At 38.0% G+C, this 25,813-nt stretch overlaps 1 protein-coding gene across 4 annotated transcripts; it reads right to left on the bottom strand.

The window, feature by feature from the left end:
• Positions 1 to 1,369: 1,369 nt before the first annotated feature.
• On the bottom strand, positions 1,370 to 25,813 carry LOC127668804 (uncharacterized). Of its 4 annotated transcripts, none has more exons than XM_052162600.1 (6): positions 25,746 to 25,813; positions 23,016 to 23,101; positions 12,176 to 12,272; positions 9,274 to 10,063; positions 6,064 to 6,158; positions 1,370 to 5,577 (listed from the first exon to the last, which is right to left on the bottom strand). In XM_052162600.1, exons 4-6 carry the CDS (start codon positions 9,314 to 9,316, stop codon positions 4,630 to 4,632), a joined length of 1,086 nt encoding a protein of 361 aa, XP_052018560.1. In that variant the 5' UTR covers positions 9,317 to 10,063; positions 12,176 to 12,272; positions 23,016 to 23,101; positions 25,746 to 25,813; the 3' UTR covers positions 1,370 to 4,629. The 4 variants fall into 4 exon arrangements, with proteins under 4 accessions (XP_052018560.1, XP_052018559.1, XP_052018561.1 ...); XM_052162599.1 differs by having other exon boundaries at positions 1,370 to 5,973; XM_052162601.1 differs by having other exon boundaries at positions 1,370 to 4,501; positions 5,370 to 6,158.

The following is a 25,813-nucleotide window of genomic DNA, read 5'->3' on the forward strand; positions in this document are numbered from 1 at the left end:
GAACTGGGCTCCATAATAATTTAACAAATTTCCCATCTGGAAATTCTAGGTTCTTGGATAAATTACTTTCTACTTTCATTGGGGGCGAGAAAGATTTTGCTATTATGAAAATGAGGATTAGGGAGGGAGATGAGCAAAAAGATAGAAGCTGAGTTCACATAGCACAACAAACAAATTATTTGACCCAATCCTAAGACTTACCCTGACCCTGACATTTCTCCTTTGTGTAATAGGGATACTATCGGTTCAGAGGGACCATCAAGAATAATGGTGGCTACCTTAACCCTAAACCTGAGACTAATGATAGGACTTATCCTAAATCTCTAATCCTATCTTAACCCCTTAATTTTCTAAGCATCCTAACCCTAATAACCCTGGTCCTGATCCTAACCATAACCCTCTAATCCTCTGACCCTAATTCTAACCCTGGTTACTGTGGGGGTATTTCTTAATTATACCTTTTAAATAAAAAACCCTTTCTTATACTTGCTACTTAGAGATGTTGTAATCCCCCTTTGATCTAGGCTATAGATGCTATTTCAGCCTATATATGGAAAGGTCATTTTTGTTTTTTGGATTTGTACTACTTTATTTTACAAAACAAAGGAGGTTTGTTTGACTTTTCTATTTTAAAACTTGCATTGGAAGTAATTATTTCTTAAGTATTCCCTGTAAGATCATGCAATGTGAAATTAACCAGTCGTTGATTTATTTAACTTACCTTGGCTGACAGCCTTTATCAGGATATTCTATTAATTACCCTTTCTATATACAGGGAAAGATTCATTTTCTCTATGATTGGAGATAGGCTTATCTAGAAAATCTATACTAATTTGTGTTTTTTTTTTCTACTTTGCAACTGATGAAAATGTGCTGGATAATAATAGTGCTCAACAATGTCTCCCTTATGTATCTGGCTTTTCATCTGAGGTTGTCTGATACCTATCATCTGTTTGAGGGAGCTTCAGTTTCCCTGATCCAAGCATTTAGCCATAAATAAAACTCCTGGTTTGTTTGTTTGTTTTGTGACAGGTTTTCTCTATAGCCATGGCTGACCTGGAACTCACTTTGTAGACCAGGCTGGCCTAGAACTCCGAAGTTTACCAGCCTCTGCCTCCCAAGTGCTAGGATTACAGGCATGCACCATCACTGTCTGGCTAAAATTCTTTATAGTAAAAATACATCCATAATGTTAATGGCCTGGGTCATGCATTGGGTCATCCATTCCTGGGTCACACCGATACCTCAAATGCACCTTGAGTGGTGGGCTTGAAAGACCCCCCCCCCCCCCCCGTGAGGGGAGATCCTCACTCAAATCTCGGGATGAAACGACACCCAAGGAATTCACAGGAGACCATTCGTGATGCAAACACACGAGGTTTATTTGGGAGAAACCAGTGCACTAGGGTTGTCCCGTAACCACGCAGGGCTAGATGAGATTGACCCCCAGTAACAAGGCAGGGGGTGGACGAAAAAGAATTCACAAGGCAAGGGGTGGAGGACAAATTATGCATGTAATGGGGAAGTACAGAATGAGGAAGTCAGGCAACAGTTTATGCCTTAAGGAGGGTTAGAGATTATCTGGAACAAACATCCTTGGGGTTAAACATTGTAAAGATTGTCACAAGGCAAGTCATTCAGACTTTCTTTTTGGTCAGCTAGTTCCTGAAACAGTGCATCTCAGGATCAGTTAAGCAAAAGTCGGCTATTTCCGAGGTCAGGGTGTACTTGACCCCAAAGGCTTGTTTGTTAGGGGCCTAAAATCCTTTACATTTTTGAGTCGGGGTCTCTCATCCCCACTCCCTCTAATAAATAATTCTAATCTTAGAACTATCTGATTCTGGTTCTATGGATTCTGAATTGATTTGTCCTAGTTGTTGATATTGTTGGCGAAGCATCAGGATCTGAACAGCACTAACTCTCTGGTGAACAAAAGCAATTAATTAATTTATTGATTATGCAAGGCCCTATGGTGAGCAGGAGTAGTAGAATCATCAAAGGACCCATAAGGGCCGAGAACAAAGTGGTCATCCATGGAGACTTAGTAAACCACCCTTCATACGAGTTTTGGGTGCTCTCTCTCTCTCTCTCAAGCCTGCGCTTGTTAAGTCTTTCTTTAAGTTTACTCATGGAGTCCCTGATAGCCCCTGAATGGTCAACATAGAAACAACATTCTTCTTAAGCGCTGCACATAACCCTCCTTCTTTAAGGAATAATAGATCTAATCCTCTCTGTTCTGCATGACCACTTCTGATAGGGAGGTAAGGGACTCTTTCAGCTTAGTAACTGAATCCTGGATGGCCTGTAAATCCTGATCCATTGAGGCCTGCAGAGTGTCAAGGCCGTGTTGTAAATCATGGGTTCCCTTGATTAGGGCAGTGGTCCCTGTCCCTATGCCTGCCGCCAAGCCTAACCCCAGAATGACTGCTAGAGTAAGGGAAACTGGTTCTCTGGACTCGTTTTAATCCAGTATCATAAGCTTCTATGACCACTTCTTCAGAATGGTAATAGGCACGGGGTACTAGCTGAATCCTAACACAGAAATCTTTGGACTGATTAAAAACAGAAGTGGATACACAGGGGGTGAGCCCAGTACTGCATGCCCATCAGCTGTTATTATTGGGTAATAGGTACTGATCTGCCTCTGAGGTGTTAAGAGTCATGGAGATGTTACAAAGATGTTGGTGGGTAGGGGGCACCCTTCCTATATAAAGCCCAGAACCAGAAATTTCATTAAGAATGAGTGTGCTTTTTGCTCCCCAGGGGCATCTATTATGATCTGTGGTGCTGGTTGGGGTACCTGGAATGGCAGTCCCCTCATAATAAGGGGGGCTCATAGCTAGACAAAGCCAGCAGGATTGGTGGCATTGAGGGCTGAGAAGGCCCCCTGGATCAGATTAAAAAGTCTATCTCCTGTCGTAGCAGCAGGTGGTATTAGACTAGTGGGTATTTTGGTAGCTGTCCTTGAGGAAGGCAGAACAGTAGGGACCAGGTTCTCTGTGATTAGTGAAGGGGAAGGCAATGACTGGGCTCTCCCAGGTGGCTTAGGAGGACCTTGTTGTGCTAGAACAGGAACTGTTGGGGGGCTTTCTATTTTTAGCCATATTTGGAACACTACCCAGGGGTCGGTTCCAGATACATAGAATCAGATCCCCCACCATTATCCTTTAGGCCATTCGGTGAATAATTTTCCCTGTGAAGTAAATCGGATTACTATGGGATTGCAGGGTCCCGAATTGCAGGTAGCTTTAGAAGTGGGCACCTATCTTCCTCCCTGGGGGCACTGGGTAGGCCCCGAATGGTTTCTGGACACTGTTATTAAGTCCCATGAGGAGGTGGGATGCCAATAAGCATTTCCCGAGGTCTCACAGCTCCATTCTTTACAATAAAAGTGTTCTAGGCCTCCACATCATCTAGCCTCTTGCCTGTCTCGAGGACAGATGTAAAATTTGGTAAGCCTTAACTGCAGTAAGCACAGCCTAGGGAGGCCGTCCTCTGGGAAGGAGTAACCTCCCAGAGCACCAGCAGGTCATCAGGTCTGACCTCAGGGATATCCCATGTTTCCAACCTGGTCATTAATAGGCAGAGATCTAAGGTAATATCAGGCCACCAGGTCCCCAGAGGGGTGACCTTAGAGGTGCTCCAGACAATGTCTCTGGTTTGGGAGAGTACTTGCCATGTGAGAGTCATAGGGTGATGAGGGTTGTTATTCTTCATCAGAGGTGAGCAGTCGAGGAGGGCGCAGCTTAAGAGGATCATCAGTACACTCCAGCTTCCAGGTGCCATCTTGGGCTGTAGGTGTCATGGCCTTGATGTGGGAGGCGTGGATCCAGGTGGGAATGCTGTCAACCTTAACAGCTGGTCAGGAGCACCAGATAGGGTCTCCTTCATCTGGCTTCAAGGTTCCCAGCTCGGTGGCGACGGACCAGGACAGAGTCCCCCACTTGGAACTTGTGGGGCACTTCAGTGGTCCCTGGCTCGTAAGCTTCCTTGAGCTGCTCCCAGGCGTCTTTTCTGACAAGTCCAAGGGCCTTTAAGCAGGCAAAGAGGGGTTGGGGAAAAAAGCATCAGGATCAAGAACACCCCCTGCTTCGGATAAGGGGGGGTCCCCCAAAGAGTAGCTCGAATGGAGTGAGCTTGAACTTCCCAGGGGTGTTTCGCACCTGAAACAAAGCAAAAGGCAGGAGGGCAGGCAGGAGTGCGGTCCAATCCTTCCCGCTGGTCTCTAAGGCTAATTCAGTCAAGGTCTCTTCTAAGGTTCTATTCATCCTCTCTACCTGTCCTGAGCTCTGGGGTCTGTAAGCACAATGTAGTTTCTAATTGATCCCCAGTTGAGTGCCCAGTCCCTGACTCACCTGGGCAATGAAGGCAGGGCAATTGTCTGATCCAATTACCTTAGGAATGCCAAATCTTGGAAATATTTCTTCTAGAATCTTTTTGGCCACAACATTGGCTGTCTCCTTTTTGGTTGGAAATGCTTCTCCCCAACCTGAAAAAGTGTCTATGAAAACTAGTAAATATTTATGACCATATTTTGCTGGTTTGACTTCAGTGAAGTATAGTTCCCAATACGCTCCTGGCCTATCTCCTCGGAGTCGCTTACCAGAAGTCCCCATATGGTGCCCAGCATTAGTCAGGGCACAGGCTTTGTGATTCTGGACCACCTCCTGTGCAATGTCTGATAGTCAGTCCCATCACATAGTAATCAGAGTGGTGAACAATGTCTTTAACTTTCTTAGTTCCCAGGTGGGTCAGCTGATGGAAATTAGCAACATATGGTTGTCCCTCCTTTTGAGACAGGACTGATTTTCCTTCTTCTGTTTCTGCTACCCCATAGGGGGAATATCCCTGTACAATCTTACGCATATTATTATCTCCCCCAAAGGAATATGGACAGCCTCCTCTAAAACTGGTGTCTCTGATGTCATAATCATCTATAGTCTCTTTATTTTTGGATGCGACTGGAAAAACCATGACCCCCTGAGCTGCATGTTTTGCTGCTGAATCTGCCATCTTGTTTCCCTTGGTCACCGCATCGTGTCCTTTTTGGTGGCCAGGGCAATGTATGATGGCCAATTTCTTTGGTACATGTATGGCCTCCAGCAAGCTTAGAATTTCTTCTTTAATTTTAATGTCTTTTCCAGTAGATGTAAGTAGCCCCCTCTGCTTATAAGTATCCCCATGTACATGCGTGGTGGCGAAGGCGTACCCGCTGTCCATGTAGATGTTGATCATTTTTCCCTCGGCCAGTTTCAAAGCCTGGATGAGTGCTATCAGTTCTGCTTTCTGACCTGAAATCCCCTCAGGCAAACTGCTGGCCCAGATGGTCTGTCTTCCATCTACCACCACCACCCCGGCTCTCCGCTTACCTTTGACCATGAACCTGCTGCCATCCGTGTACCAACTAGGGCATCCTGGCCAGAGTTGGTCAGTGAGGTCCTTCCTGGTCCCAGGCTCTTCTGCTAGGATGTCTATACACTGGTGTATGGGTGCAGATTCATCAGCTTCTGGCAGTAGGGTGGCAGGGTTCAGGATAGCCAGGGGTGCAAACAACACTCTCTCAGTCAGTAGGAGGCTCTGGTAGTGGGTCATGCAGGCGTTAGTCATCCAACAATCTGGAGGTTGCCTAATGATGCTTTCTAGGGCATGGGGGGCTACTATGATTGTCTGCTGTCCCAAAGTCAATTTATCTGCGTCTTTGAGGAGCAGTGCTACTGCAGAGATAGCTTTCAAGCATGATGGCCACCCACTGGCCACTGGGTCTAATTTCTTTGATAGGTAGACTATAGGCCATTTCCACGGCCCCAGGGTCTGAGTTAGGACTCCTCGAGCGACCCCTGCTCTGTTGTCCACATAGAGAGTAAAAGGCTTAGTTAGATCCGGCAGAGCCAGAGCAGGGGCACTAAGTAAAGCCTTTTTGATCTCCTTAAAGGCTTTCAGATGCTCTGGAGTCCAGGTAAAGGATCCTGTGTCCTTGGTAAGAGGATAAAGGGGGGCCGCCAGGGTAGCAAACCCTGGGATCCAGAGCCTGCAAAACCCCGCGGTCCCCAAGAATTCTCTCACCTGCTTTGGAGTGGTAGGAACAGGAATCTGTGTCACAGTCCTCTTTCGGGCTCCAGTCAGCCAACGTTTTCCTCCTTTTAGAGTGTATCCCAGTACTGTACAAAAGTATTGGCAAATCAGCGACTGTCTATAAGAACTATTTTTCATTAAAAAATAATTCTTAATTAAAAGTCAGTAATAACGAACTTCCAAGTTATTCCACGTAAATAACGAGGCAAATTTAACATATAATCATAGCCGTTAAGGTCCTTGCTCTAACTTATGGTGATATTCTGTCTGGCATTAGTCCCACCACTCATGAACTCTTTCCTTAACCTTCGTTATCCAATTCATTCCAGGCTCCTTTCAAGATTTCTCATTTTTCCCTCGCTCTTTCTATATGAAACATTCTTACGGTGAATCTTTGGTTTACTTTTGATCTCTTTCATCTCTTAATTCCTGTATTTTCGAAAGTAGGTCAGACTGTGCTTATAGTTTCATAAATACATATTCTTATAAACTTGTTACAGTGATTACTGTATTACTAAACACTTGCCTTCTCAGGGATAAACACAATAAAAATTACAAAGCTTTTGAAGATTTAAATTCGTTATATATGACTGGGCAGTGATTTACGTCTTTAGATGCTCATCCATTGACTGTAAGGCAAGGACTAGATTAGGCTTCATTCACAAAAACACAAATATATCCAATGGAGTTAGACCAGGTGGTGAGAAATAGTTGCAGTGAAGTGATAGATAAAAATGCTCTCCATCTGGGTTTTAGGTATGTCTAAACCCTAAGACATGCTTTGATAATAGCCCTTGCGGGATCACAAGTGGACTAGATCACAAAGAAAGAAAATCAAGAACTGAGAATTAGAATGGACAGACTTATGTTTGTCTGAAGGTCCATTTCCTGATTGTTTTTAGCCTTAAGTCTAGCTTAGGTGAGGCTATGAAACAGAGACTAAAACCATGGACATTCGCCCCAGGTTTGGTGATATGTAATATCCCAGACTTTTAAAATTGAAGAAGGAAGGAGAGAGGGAGGGAGGGAGAGAGAAGGAGAGAGGAAGGGGCTTTGTATGCTGGTCTGTAATCCAAGCACTGGGAAACGCAGATCAATAGTTGAAGAACAATAGGTCAGCTTTATCTTGTGCCAGGATACCCAAGCCTACATAGAGAAACCCTGTCTCAAGCAAGCAAATAAATAAATAAATTTTGGGAAAAAATTAAATATAAAATAAGATTAAAATGTTGTATTATAAGGAAATGTTGAGAAATACAGTTAGAAAAGGTAAAACTTTTAGCATGGTCTGCCTTTGACCTACCTAAAGCAGAAGAATATAAAATATGAAGCTATATTAAATGCAATGAAAATTTCTGATAGTTCAGAATCTCAGTTACATCCTGCCCGCACCCCCACCCTCATCTCCCTTCAAGACAGAGTTTCTCTGTGTAACAGACCTGGCTCTCCTGGGTCTTACTTTGTAAACCAGGCTGGCCTCAAACTCAGAGATCCACCTGTCTCTGCTTTCCAACTGCCAGGATTAAAGGTGTGTGCTGCTACTGCCCAGGTCTCAGTGACATTTTCAAGCCTAACCTGAGGATATTTGAGCTAGATTTCCCAGATGGAAAGTACAAATGACAAACACAAAGCTAATTCTACAACTCAGACAATAAATAGGTGAGGTCTGAGATGGAGGAATAGTAAAAAAATAGGCTGCATATAGATGGTCCTATGGAGTAGATATTTAGCAACTAATAAGATTTTTTTTCTTAACCAATAATGGCAGAGTTTAAATATATTTGATGGAAAGAATTTCATCTTCAGAAATATAATATTACCATCTGGCTCTCCCCACTCACATGTAGCGGATGTATAGGTTCTAAACAACTGGAATGGAGGCTATCGCACAGCTGCTGCCTGCATGTGGGATCTGTTCTAAGAGCTGGGCTGCCTTGTCTGGCCTCTTTGGGAAAGAAAGCATCCTGAACCTAGGGGACAAGGAGACCCACAGTGTCCTCACCAACTCAGAAGAAAAGGAGAGGGGAAAAGGGTTGTGGGAGGCAGTGACCTGAAGGGGGACAGTGAGCAGGATGTACAGTGAAAAAGTTAAAAAAATAATTTAAGAAATTACCATGGCATGAAAAATGATTATCAATAAAAATATTCTTTTCAATTTTTAGTAGTCATATCTTTATGCAAGATTTATATAGTTATATTCACCACTAAATGTAAATATAAATCTAAATATAACAATTCAGGGCCACATATAAATCTGAAGATCACTGTACATAGAAAAAAAGCAAAATTGTGGAGGATAAAAGATAACTAAGGGCCATACCATAGCAAGAAAGCAGACAAAAGTAAGGGTTTGAGGAAGTAAAAAATAATTATTTGTCTAAAAAAAAATCAAAAAAGGACCATGTAGGGAACTAAAAATATCAGTGAAGGTTGTACAGAGTCACAAAAATGTCTCAGAAAGAATTTTCAAAAAGAATTGAGATGTATTCCAAAGCTATGCACTTTTAAGGACACACAGTAAATAGAACACTACAGTAGCATGCTCCTTTGTGAGCCTCTCCTTGATCAGTTACAGCTTCCTTTCTTTTGACTACGTCACTTCCATCAGCTACCCCTCTACGCTAGCATCAGTCCTCTGACAAAATAGCAACCAAATTATCTTCCCTTGTTTCCACACTCACATGGATTTCTAGTCCTCAATTTTGCCAATGTTCTTGATTTGTCTACATATGTTGTCAATATCTCTTTAATGTTCCTATTTAGGCTTCATAAGTCAATAATAATCTGGTTTCCATACTACCACACTACTGAAACTCTTAGTAATAAGTCTCTATAGTCAAATTCAATTCTTTTTATTAAAATCTCTTTATGTGTATGAGTGTTTTGCCTGCACCTATATCTGTGCAGAGGTCTGAAAAGCATAATATTCGTTGGAACTGGACTTATAGATTGCAAATCATTATGTGAGTGCTGGGAATCAATCTCAGGCCCTGCGGAAGTTGCCAATGAGTGCTCTTAACTGCTGAGCCATCTCTCCAGCAAACTCAACTCCAGTTCCTAAAGAATATGATTTATCACCAGTTACAAGCAGAATAATTACTCACATCTTCTGAAAAGCTTGCTAACATCACTAGTATTTCTTTAAGTCTTTCTGTTGTGTTGTAACTATTCTGCAGATATCCCAGAGACATAACTACTTACCGATGAAGCTTCTGTAACTCTGGCTCACTCCATTTTCCATCATCAGTTACACCAGGTAGATGGTCTAACTGTTGCCTCTTAGCTGTAGCAGATTCCTTAGCTTCAATTAGAAAGTCCATGCTACCACCAGCTTTGTAATGTGATCCTTTAGCAACAGATCTAGGTCTCTTTGGTGTGATATAAGAATCACTTTCACCTTTAGATTCTGAAATAAGGAGGATATCTTTTGGGATGTTTTTTCTCTCCTGATTCAGCCTTTCTTTTGTTTTTCTTGCTCTGGTTTTACTTTTAATTTCTACTCCGTTCTGTTCACTTGATGAGGACTGGCTATACTTTGATAGACCTAATTGATTTTTAGTTTTCTGCAGTTTCGAGGGCAACTTGTTCTTTTTCTTAAAATCATTGGCGAGCATTTGTTTACTTTGCACGCAAGGGATCTGAGTATGTTTGACAGTCATCATGTCACAGTCATTGCAGTCCTCCTTGGTATTGTCTTCACAATCCACTCTATGTTCAAAGGTCTCTAAGGACTTACTGGTAGGACTTGGAGTTCTATGTATCTCTGATTCACTTTCTTCTTGATGCTTTGTTTTGGCAAAATCTCTTACTCCTTTAATATAGAGATGGTGCTCCATATATCTTTGCTTTATTGACCTTGTGGTTCTAAGTGGTGTTACTAAAACAATAGCTTTCTTCTGACCGACAGGCAGATATCTTCTTTCTTTTTGGGAGGTAGACTGTTCCAGTGAGTTCAAGGAATCAATGGGTACATTTAATACTTCAGTTCTCTCTTTATTTTATTGGAAATCAGAATCAAAATCTCATAAGTATTAGAGAAAATACTCTTACAAAATAAGACAGTTTTTCAGGACAGGTTATACAAAGCACTGGTCTACTTAGATCATGGTCACTTCAAATGTAAGCATGTCCTTATGTATACAATCTTGCCAACGACTCTGCAGGTGGCTGTCATACATGTACCTTTTCTATGTGGCCTGAAATATAGGTTCAGTCTTTCACTGTCTTCAAATTAGAACTATACTCTATGGGTATTAGACCTCGTATTTCTCAAGCTGCTTGGGTCTGAAGTTTCATTGTTTACCCTCCCTTAAAATTGTCCTTTACTTATTTGCAAGACCCTCAATTGCTTGCTCAGAACTTAGTCTTCATCCCACTGAATCTCCAAATTCTCCCATTCTCCCATAAGTTCCCACAATACTTTTTAAAATGCCATTTTGGTAACCTACATTTTAGCTGTATACCAGTCTTAACCTAGTTAGACTAATTTAATTAGTCTAACTAGACTTAATTTAGTTAGACTAAGAAAATCTTATTTTTATAAACTTTTTTCCTGATGTTAGTGAAGACACTCAAGAACTAGTAGATATTAAACAAATGTTTTAAAAATTAAGTTGTACGAGTTAAGGATGTAATTACAAAAATGTCAACTTGATCCATACAGTTCTTTCATCCTCAATGTAGCCAAAGCAGTACATCTTTGAAATCTTTCCCAATCTCAAAGAATTATCATGGGAAATAATTAATGCTACAGAACTTGATCACCTTATACATAGGTAAAGAAAGCAAATGAGATCAGCAATCTGATCTAAAAATGGAGAACCCAGAGGCAAATCTACCTGAAGCTCTAACTAGATTAACTCCTATTTATTACTGAAGCTGTTTGAACCAGAATGGTCACCATAGGCTCACATGTTTGGATCTCTGGTCCCAAGTTAGTAAAACCGTTTGAGAAGGATTAGGAGGTTAACTGTATTGTAGGAAGTGTGTCACTGAGGAGCAGGCGTTGAGGTTACAAAAACCCACTCCATTACCAGTTAGCTCTCTGTCTCACACTTTCAGGTCACATGGGAACTATCCACTATTGCTCCAGCACCATCCCTACCTACTGGCATGTTAGCCACAGACTGTAAGAAAGCCCCGGGTACATGCTTCCTTCAATAAGTTGCCTTCATCATGGTGTTTCTTCACTGCAATTGAGTAGTAACTAAGACACATCTATGAAATGCAAATCGCCACACCATAAGGATAAAATACTGCGTTTATGTACACATATCATGCTATAAAGATAAACCAAAAATTGAAAGGCTAACAGTTAATAATGATAGGAAAACTTCAAAATTATAATTTGTCAATAATTTATTTGATTAGTACAACTATTCTAAAGAAAAAAAAAACCAAAATATATCTCCACAGTATTTTCATGGAAATCATACATTTACAAAAATTTTCTTGTAATTGCTTACATAAATCAAATCAAGCATTCAGTTAGACATTTTTAAAAAATTGGAAGATTCTCATTTTGAAAAAATATTTCTAATGAGAATGTTTTTTGTCATTTCACTTTATTTAATAATATTAATTCAGCCTCCTTTAGGTACTTTAAATCATAGAATTTCCAATATTCCTTCCACTTTTATGAATTTTGATGATTGTTCTCATTTTTACTTTTCAGTTGTAGTAAAAAATACCACTAGACCCATGGATTGATCATGACATGAAATCTTGAACTTGTTAGTATTTAGACAAAAAGCACTTTAAATTTTGGTACACAAGACTTTAATTACTCTGCAATTCAATACTTATCAAACCTCAATTATGGCATTAATTTCATAAAATGAAATATCCATATGAGCACATATGAAACAAAATAAAACTTCGTGAAACAAAATTACTTATGAATCACATTAAAGCCAAACCTGGAAATAATATACTTAAAATAACAGGTTATTTCATTAAATAATCATTCTATGTATAAATAACTACTTTAAATCATAAACATATTTTTCCATTGTAAAACTAGAAACTTACAAAGCTTAATATATTAAAAAAGTATTTTAAGCAGTTATTATCCTAGTCATTATATAACCACTAACAATATTACCTTGCTTCTGACTTTGAATTTTCTTTTCATTGATCTCTTTGCAATTTTCACAGCTTTCTGAAGGAAAATTTCTCCAATTTTTCTTTCCAATGAATTCCTTCAAAACAAACAATATACTTTAACAACTACAATGCAGACATTATCTTGGGCAATTATATAGCATTAATCAAGTATAAAAAAAATCAAAGTACTTACTACTTTACGAATTTCATTAATGGAGCATTCAGAAAATCCTGTTGGAACTGTAACTTTACAAATACTACATAAGGCTGGATGATCCTACAAGTCATTTATTATTTGCAGTTTTACCTTTTTTTTTTTTTTTTTTTTTTTTTTTTGGTTTTTAGAGACAGGGATTCAATGTGTAGTCCTGGCTGTCCTGGAACTCACTCTGTAGACAAGGCTGGCCTCACACTCAGAAATTCACCTGCCTCTGCCTTCCAAATGCTGGGATTAAAGATGTGCGACACCACCGCCCAGCTTGCAGTTTTACTTTTTAAAGAGTATTTAGTTTTTAAAATACGTGTAGTCTATGTATCTGAGTATCTGCTATGCATCTAAGAGTGTACAACGGAGGCCAGAACAGGGTGTCAAATCCTCTGGAACTGAAGTTAGACAACTGTGAGCTAACTAATGTAGGTTTTGGAAACTGAACTAAGGTCTTCTAGAAAGACAAGCACTCTTAATCACTAAGCCATCTTTCTAGTCCATATTTGTAGTTTTTCAAGTGCCTTTATATACCTTAAGGCTTTACTCTACATAGCTTTACTATACTGTTTTTTTATTGTTGCCTGTATATTTTCATTCATTTACTTACGTTGGCAAGCATAATAAAAACTCTCTATGGGCTGGAGAGATGGCTACAGGCACAGATGGCTCAGCAAGAAAAGATCCTCAGAACTCATGTAATGGACAATGAAACTGACTTGTGTAAGTTGATTTTTGCCTGCCACATGTTTCAGGTAACACTCATTTGCTCTGCCCACTGAATGAATGAATGAATGAATGTAAATCTAAAAAACAACAATAAACCTATGAGATTTAAAGTTAAATTTAACAGATTTTTTTCCAAAATGCAGTTAAAAAGCTCTCAAGAAAAAAAGACTTACACAAAAATGTTCCTACTGTCTATAGATGTGTACTGTGGCTATTTGACTACAGGCAGCTTTAACAGCTCATCTAGATACTTTAATGGCATAAAAATTATTAAAATTTTATCCTATGGGCTTTTATGCAAATTACATACCTTAAAATTTTAGGAGTACTGTATATCTCTCATATACAGCAAATATTCAGGAAACAAAATACTAAGCAAAAATAACAGAAGTCCATTCTTATCCCTACGTATTTGTTCCTTATCATTTATTAGACATATAATCCCTATAAGAAACATCTACTTAACTTCAACAGCACTTTCAACAATTCTAAATTACACTCATCAGAAAGAACTTGTATCCTTTGATGCAGTCCTGAAACTTTTCAGGTACCATATTACATTCCTAAACATCAGTACATTATCCATCTGACTACTCCACCTGAATAGTGTGGTGGATTAAATATGCTTGACCCATGGGAAGTGTCACTATTAGGAGGTGTGGCATTGTTGTATAGTGTGTCCTGTGGGGTTGGGATTTGAGGTCTCAATGTTCAAGTTCCGCTCAGTGCAAAAGAGAGCTTCCTTTTGAGTGGCTGCAGAAGACAGTATTCTCCTGGCTGCCTTGGATCAAGACGTGAAACTCTTGCCTCCTCTATCACCAAGGCTGCCTGCACAATGTCATGCTTCCTACCATGATTATAATGGATTGAACCTCTGAAACTGTAAGCCAGCTCCAATGAAATGTTTTCATTTATAGTAGTTGCTTGGTCATGATGTCTTTTTTCAGCAATAAATGCCTAAGACAGAAGTTGGTACCAGGAGTTGGGTATTGCTGTGATAGGCCTGACCATGTTTTTGTTTGAGAAATGTGGATTTTTGAAACATTGGATTCTGAAAGCAGTGCAAGGCTTTAAGTGGGGATTAATGGGTCATATTAGTAGGAACACAGAAGACAGTGGGATTATAGATTTGGTCTAATGCAGCTATTATGTTAATCTGGCCCCCAAATCGCACAAGATTCCACCCATCTGCACATAAGAAACTGAAGGAATAATAAGAAACTGAAGAATGAGTGAGGAGCTGCCATGCTGGGGAACATGTAGAGACACCATGCCTGAAAGGTGTGGGTCAGAGAGCATATTCACCTTGGGGTGATCATGGTCGCGAGGGCTGCATGTCTGGGTCTAGGGCAGCAAAGACAGAATATAGATTTTACCAAGTAATAACTTGAAAATATCAGAGGAGGGTAGGTTAGTCACGTGGAGATCATGAAGTGGCCCAGCCATTGAACTGTTTTAGGAATATCAAAATATAAAGGCCTCTCTAATATAAGATATTAGTGTGCATCTCTCTCTCATTTGGAAATATAAAGCAAGAAAGAGCCACCAACACTAGGATCACTTGAGTAGTGTTAATTGGGTTCTGTTACACAGTGGTGCTAAAGAGTGATTTGAAGTCTCAGTGGTAGCCTGTCTCAAGAGACTCCAGAGGATAATAATTTTAGAAATATTGCCTAGAGATGGATCTTGTGATATTTTGGTGAAGAGTGTGGCTGCTTTTTACCCCTGTCTGAGGCTAAGGTAAAGAAATTTAGATTTAATTGCATTGAGAAAAGAAGTCTCAAAAAGACCTAGTTTAGACTTTGTCCTGTAGTTCACTCTTATGAGTGTTTTGATCAAGCTTAGAAAGGAAAACTCAAAATGTAAAGGATCATCACGAAGTAGAATGGAACTAAATCCTATATTCAATGATATTTAATGGAAGTAAGGGAATTGGTAACCTCAGGGCAAAAATCTCACACAGTTAAGCTTATTGTTCATTTGCTGGGTGTTGAACAAGGAATAGTTATATCATGTTAGGTGTGACTATAATTATGTTATTATCTTCATTAGAACTTAAGGAGATATGATTGTGTCAAACTGACAAAAGATGGATTATGATGGCTAAGAAACGTTCAGGCATGATCATACACGCCTTGAATTACAAGAGACAGAAGCAAGCAGATCTTTGAGTTCAAGACCAGCCTGGTACACAAGAAGTTTCAGGTAAAGAAAAGCTTTTTGAGACTTCCTTGGTCAATGCAATTAAATGTAAATCTCCTTACCTTAGCCTCAGACAGTCTCTTCAGACAGGGGTTAAAAAGCAACCACACTCTTCAACAAAATATCACAAGATATTTACTCCAGAACTCAGGCGACAGAGCCATGCAGTTCTAAGTTCAATGTCAGTCTAGAGAGCAAGTTCCAGGACAGCAATGCTTAGGAAGGGAAGGAGTTGGAAAACAAAAAGGTGGGGACGATGAAATGAAACAAGAAGGCCATGTTCTGGCCCCAGAAAGCAGTGAGATTCAGCAGCTGGGGCTATGTGGCTCTGGCTTTAGAGTCGAGCATAAATGAGGTTACTGGGACAATTGATACTGGTTAGCTAGAGCTAAGAAACTGTGATTAAGAAGAAGGGAGCATTACTGAGCTGACATCTTATGGGAAATGTTTTCTAAGAGCAAAAAGAAGTTGAGTTCCACAGATAGACATTGTGTTGGCAGCCAGACTGGTAATAAAATAATCTCCCAAGACTGGAAAGATAAGACAAGAACAATATTAGAACCTAGAGCACAGTAACAATGGCTTTCAGAGGGTGGGGAAATAGCACAGAGAAACAGAACTAGAGTTATCAGCATTTCTAGAGACCACTATGCTGGCAAAGGTCAATATGCCGAGGTAGAGACACAAGACATATACGACAAAGAAACCTTGGCATTACATTGCATGGCACCCTTAAATGCCTGGAACAAAAATTAAAGAAACAGGGAAAAGACTTTGAAAGATTTACTCAAGTCAAACAAGGTACAAAAGCAACATTCACTGACTTTTTACAAAGACTGACTTCAGCAACAGACTGGAAGATATCAGATCCACTAATTAAGAAGGCACTGACTAAACATTTAGTTCTTAAAAATGCCAATGTTGAATGCAAAATGATGACCCAACGTTTAAGGGCACGGTCAGCATCTACTGATGAATGGATTAGAAATACAGTTATTAGGTCTCATTCACCTGAGATGACCTTGGTAGGAGAAGACATTCCTGAAGATTTTCAGAAAACCCAAACTCACAAATGTCTTCACTGTGGTGAGCAAAGTCATTTCAAAAGAAATTACAAAGAAAACCAAACTAATTTCAAAAAAATAGCCAATGCCTTCTAGTATATGCAAAAGATGTGGCAAAGGCCAACATTGGAATAATAGATAAATGGGGTAACCCCTTATCAAAAAATGTCCAGGGGGCCCTCTCATAGGCCACAATACCAAACAGCATAAACATAAAACAATTAAATTAGGTTAGAACACCTCTTATCAGTGAAAAAAACCACAGAAGGGGCCAATAAATGAATATTTTCACAAACCTCAATAGATGATCAGAGGCCAAAAGTAATTTATAAGTAATATTTAAATTAAAGGAACAGTAGACAATGGAGCTAATATAATTATAATCTTTCTAAAAGCTTGATCCCCAAATTTGGTTCTTCAAAACATAAAAATCCAATTTTAAGAGGTTGGAACTTTATCCTTAGTAAATCAATGTATCAGATGGCTTGAATGTATAGCTTAGAAGGCCAAATGGGAAAATTAAGGCCATACATGGCTGATATAGCCATAAACTTATGGGGAAAAGATCTGTTACAGCAACGAAAAACACAGATTAGCTTTACAACAACTTCAAGAACTAACCATAAATGTTCGTTATGGGTGATGATCCTGATAAAATTAAAAAATGTAATCAAAGACAATTACAGACATTATAGGCTGTCCATTAAGACAATACAAAACAGGCTGACTCTTGAACTTTAGTTGGGGGAGCCACTGCTGATAAAAAACCAACAGCCTAACACCTAGGTGGGAAACTGAGCAACCTCTTTAGACTGAGCAAAAATCTATGACAAAGGACTTGAACTGCCATCTAGTGTAAGAGCAGTTGGAATTCTCCTATATTTGGCATTAAAAAGAAATCTGGCAAGTAGAGGATGTTGACAATCTGGGAGCAATTAAGAAAATTGTTCAGCCAACAGGTTCTTTACAACCTTGGATCTCATTAGCTTCCTTGTCACCTATGGAAAGGCCATAATAATTGACTTAAAAGATGGCTCTTTCACAATTACTTTATAAGAACAAGATAAAGATTTGCTTTCACAGTGACCACAATTAGCAAAAGCCCCCCCCAAAACAAAACAAAACAAAACAAAAAAACAAGAAGTTCACCAATAGCAAACAAAAGGTACAAAACAAAAACAAAAACTAAAAGAAAAAACCCACGGATCTTGCCACAAGGAATGTTGAAGGATTCTACCTTATGCCAATATTTTATATAACCATTGGAAATAATTTGTAAACAATTTTCTCAAACCATAATTTACCATTACGTCAATGATATTTTGCTGGATGATTCAAATGGACATACCTTACAAAGAATAGTTACTAAAGCAAAGAAAATTTTACCTTATTGGGGATTACAAATTTGTGTTGGAAAAAACTACAAAGAGGAGATTCTATTAATTATCTAGGATATAAGAAAAGCCTACAGGAAACCTAACTAGATAAGGTATAAATCAAGAGAGACCAATTAAGAACTCTCTTTTTTTAAAAAAAGATTTATTTATTTTATGTATGTGAGTACACTGTCCTGTCTTCAGACACCAGGCAGTGGGCTTAAATTCCCATTACAGATGGTTGTGAGCCACCATGTGGTTGCTAGGAATTGAACTCAGGACCTCTGGAAGAGCAGTTAGGGTTCTTAACCTTTGAGCCATCTCTCCAGCCCCCAATTACCAACTCCAATTGATTTTCAAAAATTGCTCGGAGATATTAGCTGGCTACTGGCTAAAGTTGGTTGGATTATTCAACAGCTGAGTATTTTATTTCAAACCTTACAAGGTGATAAAAGAATTAAACAGTCCAAGATGATTTTGAGCTGAAACCAAAAAAGAATTTGCTCTGGTAGAAAAGAAACTACAAAATGTCCATTTTGATCATATTGATCCAAAAGTGATCTGTATTTTCTCCCACAAAAATTCTTATCCCACATGGGCTTCTTCTCATTCTCCCATAGGAATTCTTATGTTGAGTGAACATCATAGCTTTTTATTTATTTATTTATTTTTGTTTCTCAAGACAGAGTTTCTCTGTGTAGCCCTGGCTGTCCTGGAACTCACTCTGTAGACCAGGCTGGCCTCGAACTCAGTAATCTGCCTATCTCTGCCTCCCAAGTGCTGGGATTAAAGGTGTCCACCACTACCACTGCCCTGCGAAGATTATATCTTACAATACATATTTGTAGCATAAAATCAGAGTAAAAAATTAAAAATCTATATAGATGAAGTCTCTGAATTAATCCTAAAAGGAAAAAATTAGATTTTGTCAATTAGCAGGAATAGATACAGCTAAGATTTTGGTTTTTAAGAATGATGAGATTGGCTGGGCAGTGGTGGCACATGCCTTTAATCCCAGCACTTGGGAGGTAGAGACAGGTGGATTTCTGAGTTTGAGGCCAGCCTGGTCGACAGATTAAGTTCCAGGACAGCCAGGCATACACAGAGAAACCCTGTCTCAAAAAACCAAATAAAATAAAATAAAATTATATATATAATTTTTTGGGGGAGAAATTAAGAACAAATATACCAAAAACGTGGGACTTCAGATTATAAAAAGAACTAATAGGATTCCCCCTTATATCACAAAAGTGACACCAATTTCTATATTTATTACATTTTATACTGATGCAAATACATTGGGAAGCCAGGATATAAGTCAGAAAATGAGTAAGGTAGTTGGCAGTCCTTATGATTCAATTAAAAAAAATAGAATTATATGAAATTCTTATGATTATATTATGAGAATTTTAAGAATCTCATAATATAATAACTGACTCTCAATATACTGAAATAGTTGTTTTGCATATAGAAACTGCTGAACTTATTCAGAATGATTCCAAATTAACTTCACTGCTTATTCAACAAAAAGTGATGAGAAAAAGAAATCATCCATTGTATAAAAAACATGATCAGATCCCATACTGGTCTGCCAGGCCCTCTGGCACAAGTTAATGATCAAATTGATCAGCTATTAATAGGAAATGTGCTAGATGCTTCATAATATCATTTCAGAAACACCATGTTAAAAGTGAAGGATTAAAGAAAGAGTTTTCAATTATTTGACAACAAGTCAAGGAATATGACCAAACTATGTTACCTGTACAAAGTAATCCTAAAGGTACACAGAGAAATGAAATTTGGCAAATAAATGTGTTCATTTAGCACAGTTTGGAAAATGATATATGTGCGCCACACTATAGACATATTTGGGATCAAAATGGGCTACTGCTTTAACTCCCCAAAAGGCTAATTCTGTAGTTACACATTAGAAGTTATGGCCCATTATTGGAATACCTGTACAAATTAAGACAATGCTCAAGCATATGTCTCTAGAAAAATGAAGCATTTTATACTTATTATAATCTAAAGCATATTACAAGTATACCACACAATCCTACAGGACAAACAAGTGTAGAGAAATCTAATCATACTTAAAAAGACAAAACAAACAAACAGAAAGGGATAACAAAGACCCCTTTCTAGATATAAACTATATAGCGCTTTATTAAATTTAAAATTTTTGAATGCTAACAAACAAAAAAACTATAGCTGCTGAGAGACACTGCATTAAAGATGTTCTAAATTCAGAATGGAAAACAGGAAGTACATTACATTGTGGGAGAGGTTTTATATATGTTTCCACAAGAAAAGAGGTAAATTATGGATTACAATTGGTAATAATCAGATGTGACAGAGGGAGACCATTTGAAGATCTTGACTATAGACAGGAAGAAGAAAAATCAAAAAGACCAAAACAGGTAATGCATTTGCTGATCCCTCTATATGGGAACAGCTCTGAAACTGACATGAGTAGCTATATTAAAACTATAAAGTCTTCAGGACTTAGCATATCATTCTTTTGAATGGCATAGATGAAAATTTATTTTACACTTCAGTTATTTATAAGTTAGCTTATATGTTACTTACAACAATGTTAACTTGCAAGTTACCTTCCCAGTAACCTATAAGAAGGTAGATATCTTTCACCTGCTCAAAGAACAAAGGATCTTTCTTAACTAATCTGTGTACCTTGTACACTCTATACATATGTTAATGCAGAACTGTATATTACTTGTGGGAACATTCACAGAAAACAACCAGAAAAGCTGCACTGAGAAGCTTCACTTTAGGAGGTACTAAAACACTGAAACATATTGTTCCAGCATCCTGCCTGATCCTACCTCTGACTGTTTCAATGCTGTTTCCTCATAAGAATTGCTTCCAAGACAATTTTAAAACAGCTAACTCAATTTGTCCTGTTTAGAGATTGACGCAGTCAGGACTTCACTTAAGCCTGAACTTGCAGAGACTGGAAAACAAATGCTAAAGCTAACTTTCTTAAGACTAACAATTTTCCTAATCCTCCTACCACCTCCCCAAAAATAGTTTGCCTCAAAGAATCAAGAAGCAATTTTAAGAAAGCAACATCTCATTACCTTAAGGCAGAATAGGTAGGTTTTAATTGTTTTATTGGGTGATGGATGCTTGTCATTATAAAGGGGTTGATTACAAGGTATTAAATGGTCTTGATGAGCAAGAAAAGAGGTATAGGAGGTTAGACTCCTCGTTTTCTTTTCTCTATCCTTATTTTTCTCATGTAGGGGAAGAGGGGTTGAAAAGAAAAATGGCCAATGTAAGAATATTATAGGAATAAAAGGGAAAAGGGATTATTAAATCTAATCTTAAATCAAAAATACAAAATTATAGCAAATCATCTTACATTGGTATAGATCTTTTTATATTGATACACATTAAGGTTTTATTTTTGCTACATTGTTATATATCTTTGTACACTGATGCAAAAATATTTTTTTTTGGAATGTGAGTACACTGCAGCTGTCTTCAGACACATCAGAATTGGGCACTGGATCTCATTAAAGATGGTCATGAGCCACCACATGGTTGCTGGGAATTGAGTGAACTCAGGACCTCTGAAAGTTCAGTCAGTGCCCTTAGCTGCTGAGCCATCTCTCCAGCCACCAAGATGATTCTTAATAATGTTAAGTTCTAGTCCCTTTAAAGCTGCTACTACAAACTGTTTAGGATAATTAAGAAATTCAATAGTCAGACGTGGCGTGGTGGCGCATGCCTTTAATCCCAGCACTTAGGAGGCAGAGGCAGTCAGATTTCTGAGTTCGAGGCCAGCCTGGTCTACAGAGTGAGTTACAGGACAGCCAGAGCTATACAGAGAAACCTTGCCTTGAATAAAACAAAACAAAACAAAACAAAAAAACCAAAACAAAAAAAAACCCCAAAAAACACAAAAAAAAACAAAAAGGAAAAAAAAAAAGGAAATAATTCAATAGTCAGACAATCAAACTCATAGTCGCATTATACACTAGTCTAGTTTATCACAAAATTATTTCCAAATTGAACAGATAGCAAACAGCTAGAAACAAAGTTTGCCTATTCAGATATGCTATGGATAGATGGTCTCTTAAAAAACAAACAAGCAAACACAGAGACTTACAGAACATGCAATTTAAGGACTTTTTATTATTTTAAGAAAATTTTGACTATGAGATATGTCACTTACTGACAGCACCCCAAATCTACTCCAAAAAAACATAATGAGCATCAGAAAACCTCCTACATTTCAAATGTGGCAAGCTGGCAGTGGAGTAGAGTCAACCAGAACCTTGAGTGCTACAGAGAGGAGAGCTGGAGGAGCGAACCAAGCCTTTGGAGAAAGATCATGTGTGGATCTCAGACACTGGAACAGGAAGCTGTAAGCTGAAGTTTCCTTGGAGACCCCAAGATGTTAGAGATGCCAAAGCCATGGAATACCTGCTTAGGAAATCTGATTATAGGGAGTGGAACTAGCCCAAGAGAAAGAATTGTGCTGCAATCAACAAAACTGACTCGAGTTGGATATCAGAAATGGAGATGCAGTGATAAGAATTTGCCCAACTGATTTTTGGTCTGGCTATGGTCAAGTATTTCCTCACTATGATGTTTTGGAATGGTAGTATATATCCAGCGATGTTGGAAGTAGGTGATATGCTTTCTGATTTTGATTTTATAGAGGGTTACAGTTAAGAGGATGCATGAATCTCAGATAAGATTTTGAACTTTAGAATTTTAAACATTACTGAGACTTTTGAATTTGGCTTAAATGTATTTTGCATTATGCAATGGCTAGGTATAAACCTCCTCACCCCCCACAGACTCATGTGTTTGAACAAGTCTACAGAGGCCAGAAAATGGAATGTGGTAGTTTGGATATGCTTGTACCATGGGAAATGGCACTATTAGAAGGTATGGCCTTGTTGGAGGAAGTGTTGTCACTATGGGCGTGACTTTTGAGAGCTCTATTCTCAAGTTCTACCCAGTGTGAAACAGAGTCCTGACCTTGCTGCCTGCACAAGACAGTATCCTGACTATCTTCAGACAAAGATGTAGAAGTCTTGGCTTCTCCATCACCAAGTTTGTCTAAATGATTCCATGCTTTCTACCATGATAATGGACTGAACCTGATACTGTAAGTTAGACACACTTAAATGTTTTTACTTATGAGTTGTCATGGTCACAGTGTCTCTTCACAGTAATGAAAACCCTAAGACAAGTAGGATAACTTACTTGGTTTTGTAGGAGCCTTACCTGTGGTTTCTTTCGACAACTGTCTTTATATCTGGTGTTTATTCCTGCAGCTCCTGGCAACCCACTGTTCTGATTTTTCTTCATTTCTGTGACTTCAAAGATGGAACATTAAATAATTACATAAAAGATAAGCTGTTTCTCAGAGTATGATGGTCCATGCCTGAATTCTCATCATCCTGGACACTAAAGAAGATAAGAGTATTGACAATATAGACACCATCTCAGGAAGAGAAACGGGGGGTGGGGGACATAGAAAGAAAGGAATAAAAAACAATTTGAAATGAGGGGTAGGGAGAAGAGAAAAATAGAAGGTGGGCAAAAAGATGCATGGCTTTTCCACATTAAAGAACTACAAGAAAAACAATCTGTCTAACAAATGTCACATATATTCATTGTAATTTGATTATAATAAAATAACTTTTGTACAACAGGCTACTCTCCCAAAGTATGGTTTAGTTCAAATGACTTTTATTATCCAAAAAAACAAAATCATATTGTTTATACCTACATGGAACCTCTTGTTATATCTAAAAACAGAATAGTAGAGTATAATTTATGAATTCACACATCCTATACAACCTAACTGCACATCAACTTAATAGAAAGCTAGTGATTATTTCTCTTAGATCATTATGTATATGAAATTATGTTTCAGCTAATTTATAATTCATTGTATATCTGAATCCACACTATTTCCAGCAAAATCATGTTTTACATTATTTGTGATGAACTTTCACTTTTTCTTCCATAGGACCACTGTGGTTAATGGGTACCCACACTCACAGACATCATACATGCACAAACACTAATTTAAAAAAAATTGGTTTAAAAAAATTCATAGAAAGTATAAGGACTTTGAATTGTTATTATTGCTTTTTGAGATTGGGTTTTCTTCTACAGACCAGGCTGACCTTAAAATCCAAATTGTAATTCCTGCTTCATTCTCCTAAGTGCTAGAACTACAAGTATGTGCCAGAATACTTGGCCTTAAAGGTATTTTATTACTCTTCTAAAGGAACTGTAAGACACAATATGGATGGCCCTAATCCGGGAGATCACTGTATAATATAGGAAGCTGATATTCCAATAAATTCTTCCTAATATGCTGATATCATAGCAGAGATAGTTTTAAACTGCAATACTATGATATAATGGTTATACCACTAAATATGAAACATTATGTTAGATAATTAAAACACAATCATGCTATTTTAAAGGATCATGGGTTGGCATTTTATAAGGTTATTTGTACAACCTTACTGATTAATGTTAGGCATAGCTAAAGGCTGTTTTTTCCTTTAACTTTTATTTGTATTTGTGTGTGTGTGTGTGTGTGTATTTGTGCACATGTAACGCCTTCAGAGGCCAGAGAAGGCTGGTGCTGGAGACTCAGGCATCTGTGAGCTACTTAATAAGGGTGCTAGGAACTGAACAAAAGCAGGTTCTCAGCAATTGCAGTCCATGCTCTTAGCCACTGAGCCATCTTTCTAGCAGGGGTTTTGTTATTTTCATAGAAAGTATAATAATATACTTATGATGACAAAAATAATCACTAAAGCATCACTGATCAAAATTTGTGATAATGTAATGCCAAGAACTTCAAAAAATAATTAATATCTAAAAGTAAAAGACAAAAGATATATAGTGTATCATTTTAGATACAATTATAATATGGTATGTACTCTTAAACAACACTTACTAAAGGGAGATGCCAAGACTTATTCATCCCTAAATTTTAACATGAAGGAAGGTTCATAAACAATGCTTTAAAATGGTTTGGTATGCATAGATAGCTTCCCAAACTTTTAAATCTTTTAAATCTGTATTCCATCCTACTTGCCACATGTTTTCTACAACATTTTCAATAGTCATAGTTACAAGTCAGATCACCTTTCTAAAAGAGCTACCCAGGGTTATTTTTCATTTAGAAATAAAAAAGGCAGTAGGGTGGAGGTAATAACAAGTAATAATAGCCCCAGGATTCTAGAAAATTCAAAGTATTCTAGAAATGATTATAAGCAACTGGCCAAACTTAAGAAGGAATGAGAAAGAACTAAAGCTATGGTAAGTGAAATTTCTGCAATCATTTACACTTTTAAATTATTGCCTTCATTGATCAAAAAGATATATATAAATTTCAAGGAGAAAGGCAGTTTAAATGACATAACACCATTAAAGAGAGATGTAGTATATTTACATCTAACATGGTGCCATAGCTTTAACAAAAACAATGTGCAATTCTCAGAAATTTTACAAATTTGCACACATCTTAGCTACAATCAAGGTAAAATGCCAAGAAATGTACACAAAGGATTTCAGTAACTTTTATCATCTTCATATATTAATTGTGAAAGTGGGGTAGCGTGAGATGTAGATTATGTTAAAAAGAGCTGACATAGAACAGTCCTACTGACCTTTATAGCTATTGCCACTCAAGTATATCTGCAAGGTCCTAAATAGAAGCAAATATAGATACTTGTATCTACTACAAGATTGCTAATAGTCTAAATATAATCTTTCAGTAATATATTTATCAGGGGTTTGTGATTGTGATTAAAGATTTACTCCATGAAATAAGAACAATGGGCAGCTGTCTGCAATGCAGTCACCTTAGAATAAAAAAAGAAGGAATTTTAAGGTCTTAGATAGTCCAAGAGCACCACACCACACATCACAGACTATAAACAGTGTTAAGTTTATGTGAGACTACCCCTGCAGCAACAAACATACCTAAGCTATCATCAGTAAGGTCGTAAGTGATGTTGGCCTTTTGGAGGACATCTGTTTGTATATCTTCT

Source organism: Apodemus sylvaticus, chromosome 18, assembly GCF_947179515.1.
Source record: "Apodemus sylvaticus chromosome 18, mApoSyl1.1, whole genome shotgun sequence".
NCBI classification, from domain to species: domain Eukaryota; kingdom Metazoa; phylum Chordata; class Mammalia; order Rodentia; family Muridae; genus Apodemus; species Apodemus sylvaticus.